Raw genomic sequence first — 2,111 nt, 5'->3', positions numbered from 1 at the left:
TAATCAATTAAAGGAATAACGAAGCAGCCCCTCAGCCTGGGTGTGCGGGGCGGGGCGGCGGGGGGACCCCGCTGCCCGTGTCTCCTCCAAGCCCGTAAAGCCGGGAGCGTTGCTCGCTGCTCGCTGCTCCGCGCCCTGGTAACGGCGGCCCCCGGCGGGCGGGAGGACGTGCGGGGCCGCCCGTCGCGGCTCTTTCCGCGTTGCCCGTCCAGGGAGGTCCCGCCCCCGCCCGCGGCCGCCCCAGCCCCAGCCCCGCGGGGAGGCTCCGGGGCCGGCGGGGGGGCGCGCCCCCAGCCCGGGGCCTGCGGCGGGGGCGCCGGATAAAGCGGTGCCGGCCCGTCCGCCTGCCGGCACTGGGCGGCCGGGACGGGCCCAGCGGGGCGCCCCGCCATGGCGAGCCCCGCACGCCCGCGGCAGGAGCTGGCGGCCGAGGAGCGGCGGCTCCGCGGCGCGGCCCCGACGGTGCCCCGCGACGGCAAGCGGGAGGCGGCGGGGGAGCGGCTGGTGCTGCTGGAGCTGCGCCGCTGCGGGCGGCCGCCGTCCCCCGGCCCCGGCCAGCGGCAGGAGGAGGGGGAGGAGGAGGAAGACGAGGGGGAGGCGGCGGCGGGCGAAGATTGCTGCGGCAAGTGCAAGAAGCGGGTGCAGTTCGCCGACTCGCTGGGGCTGAGCCTCGCCAGCGTCAAGCACTTCAGCGACGCCGAGGAGCCGCAGGTGCCGCCCGCCGCGCTGTCGCACCTGCAGAGCCCGCCCGGCGAGGAGCGGGACCCGCCGCCGCCCGGCGCCGACCCGCCGCCACCCGCGCTGCTCCTGGTGCCCGACTTCCCCGACGGCGGCGAGCCCAGCGCCGAGCGGCTGCGGCGGCAGCGCGTCTGCCTGGAGCGCCTGGGGCGGCCCGCGGCGCCCACCGACGTGCGGGGCACGGTGCGAGTGCTGGGCGGCCCCGGGCCCAGGGAGGTGACGGTGCGCTACACCTTCAACGAGTGGCTCTCCTTCGTGGACGTGCCGGCCGCGCCGCTGCCCCCCGAGCCGCCGGCCGAGCGCTACGGCTTCACCCTGTGCGTCCCGCCGAGCCTGCGGGAGGGCTCGGCCCTGCACTTCGCCATCCGCTACCGCAGCCCGCAGGGAGAGTTCTGGGACAACAACGGAGGCCGCAACTACACGCTGCGCTGCTGCGGCTGCCCCGGGGGCGGCCCCGCCGCCGCCCCGCCGGGCCCCGCCGCACCCCGCTACTGACGCCGGCCGGGCGAGCGGAGCCCAGGGCACCCGGCCGGGCAGGCGAGGCCGCACCCCGCGCCCGGAGTGAGGCCCGGCTCGGGAGGGACGCGGCCAGCGCGCCGAGGGCCCGGCCCGGAGACTGCCCCAAGTCTGGTGGTTTTTAAGCAGGAGCTTCAGTTTCTGCCAGCGAAATATGGATGTGCGTAGGCTCGCATTGCTGTGGCTTGTGGAATTGTTCTCCTTTTTGGTTTTTTGTATTTTATTTTTTTTTTGAGAGAGAGAGAGCGAGGAGACTGAGTAGCGTGGGCTCTGCTTTTCCCCTCTTGAAGTGAATTTTTGAGGTCTTGATTTGGGCTTGACTCCACTTACCCGATTAGTCAAGAGCACTCGTGTGAAAACTTGGTGGCGTGTTCACTACAGATTTAACTTAGAATCCCAATTTTCCCGTTCTCAGATCCATTTGAAAGACACAGTACTGCGACAGCAATGGTGTGCTTTGTCCTTTTTCTGTTATTTTCTTTTAGTTCAATGGACTCCGTAACAATACGATTCACTGTTGTGAGCACCTGTCAAACCCGTGACAGGCTTGCGTGCCCGTCCCACCTTTGCCATGGCTGCGGCAGCTCTGAACAGCAGGCACTCTGTTTTGGGGCTGGATCTGGGGCTGGACTGGGCTGCCCTGGTTTTTGTCACTCAACACACTTTGGTACCGCTCCCCATGCTCACATGGAGATCCCGTCTGGCTAATAGCAGCCAACAGGGACTTGTGCAGAAATGTTTTTGCTTAAAATAGACCGGTGACTTCTTTTCACACAACCGACGAGTCTAAAACCGGGACGAAGGAGGAGTTAAAATACTTGCTGATGCTGTGTTTATCAGGAGAACTTTGGTAACAC

The 2,111-nt window shown here is 67.8% G+C and overlaps 1 protein-coding gene across 1 annotated transcript; it reads left to right on the top strand.

The window, feature by feature from the left end:
• The first annotated feature begins 390 nt into the window (after positions 1 to 390).
• On the top strand, positions 391 to 1,233 carry PPP1R3G (protein phosphatase 1 regulatory subunit 3G). The gene has a single exon (XM_066545401.1). The coding sequence runs from the start codon at positions 391 to 393 to the stop codon at positions 1,231 to 1,233; it is 843 nt and encodes a 280-aa protein (XP_066401498.1).
• Positions 1,234 to 2,111: the final 878 nt, after the last annotated feature.

The sequence above is a fragment of the Molothrus aeneus genome, chromosome 1 (assembly GCF_037042795.1).
Source record: "Molothrus aeneus isolate 106 chromosome 1, BPBGC_Maene_1.0, whole genome shotgun sequence".
NCBI lineage: Eukaryota > Metazoa > Chordata > Aves > Passeriformes > Icteridae > Molothrus > Molothrus aeneus.
The sequence above is the reverse complement of the archived record's forward strand: the minus strand, read 5'-3'. Positions and strand labels throughout refer to the sequence as shown.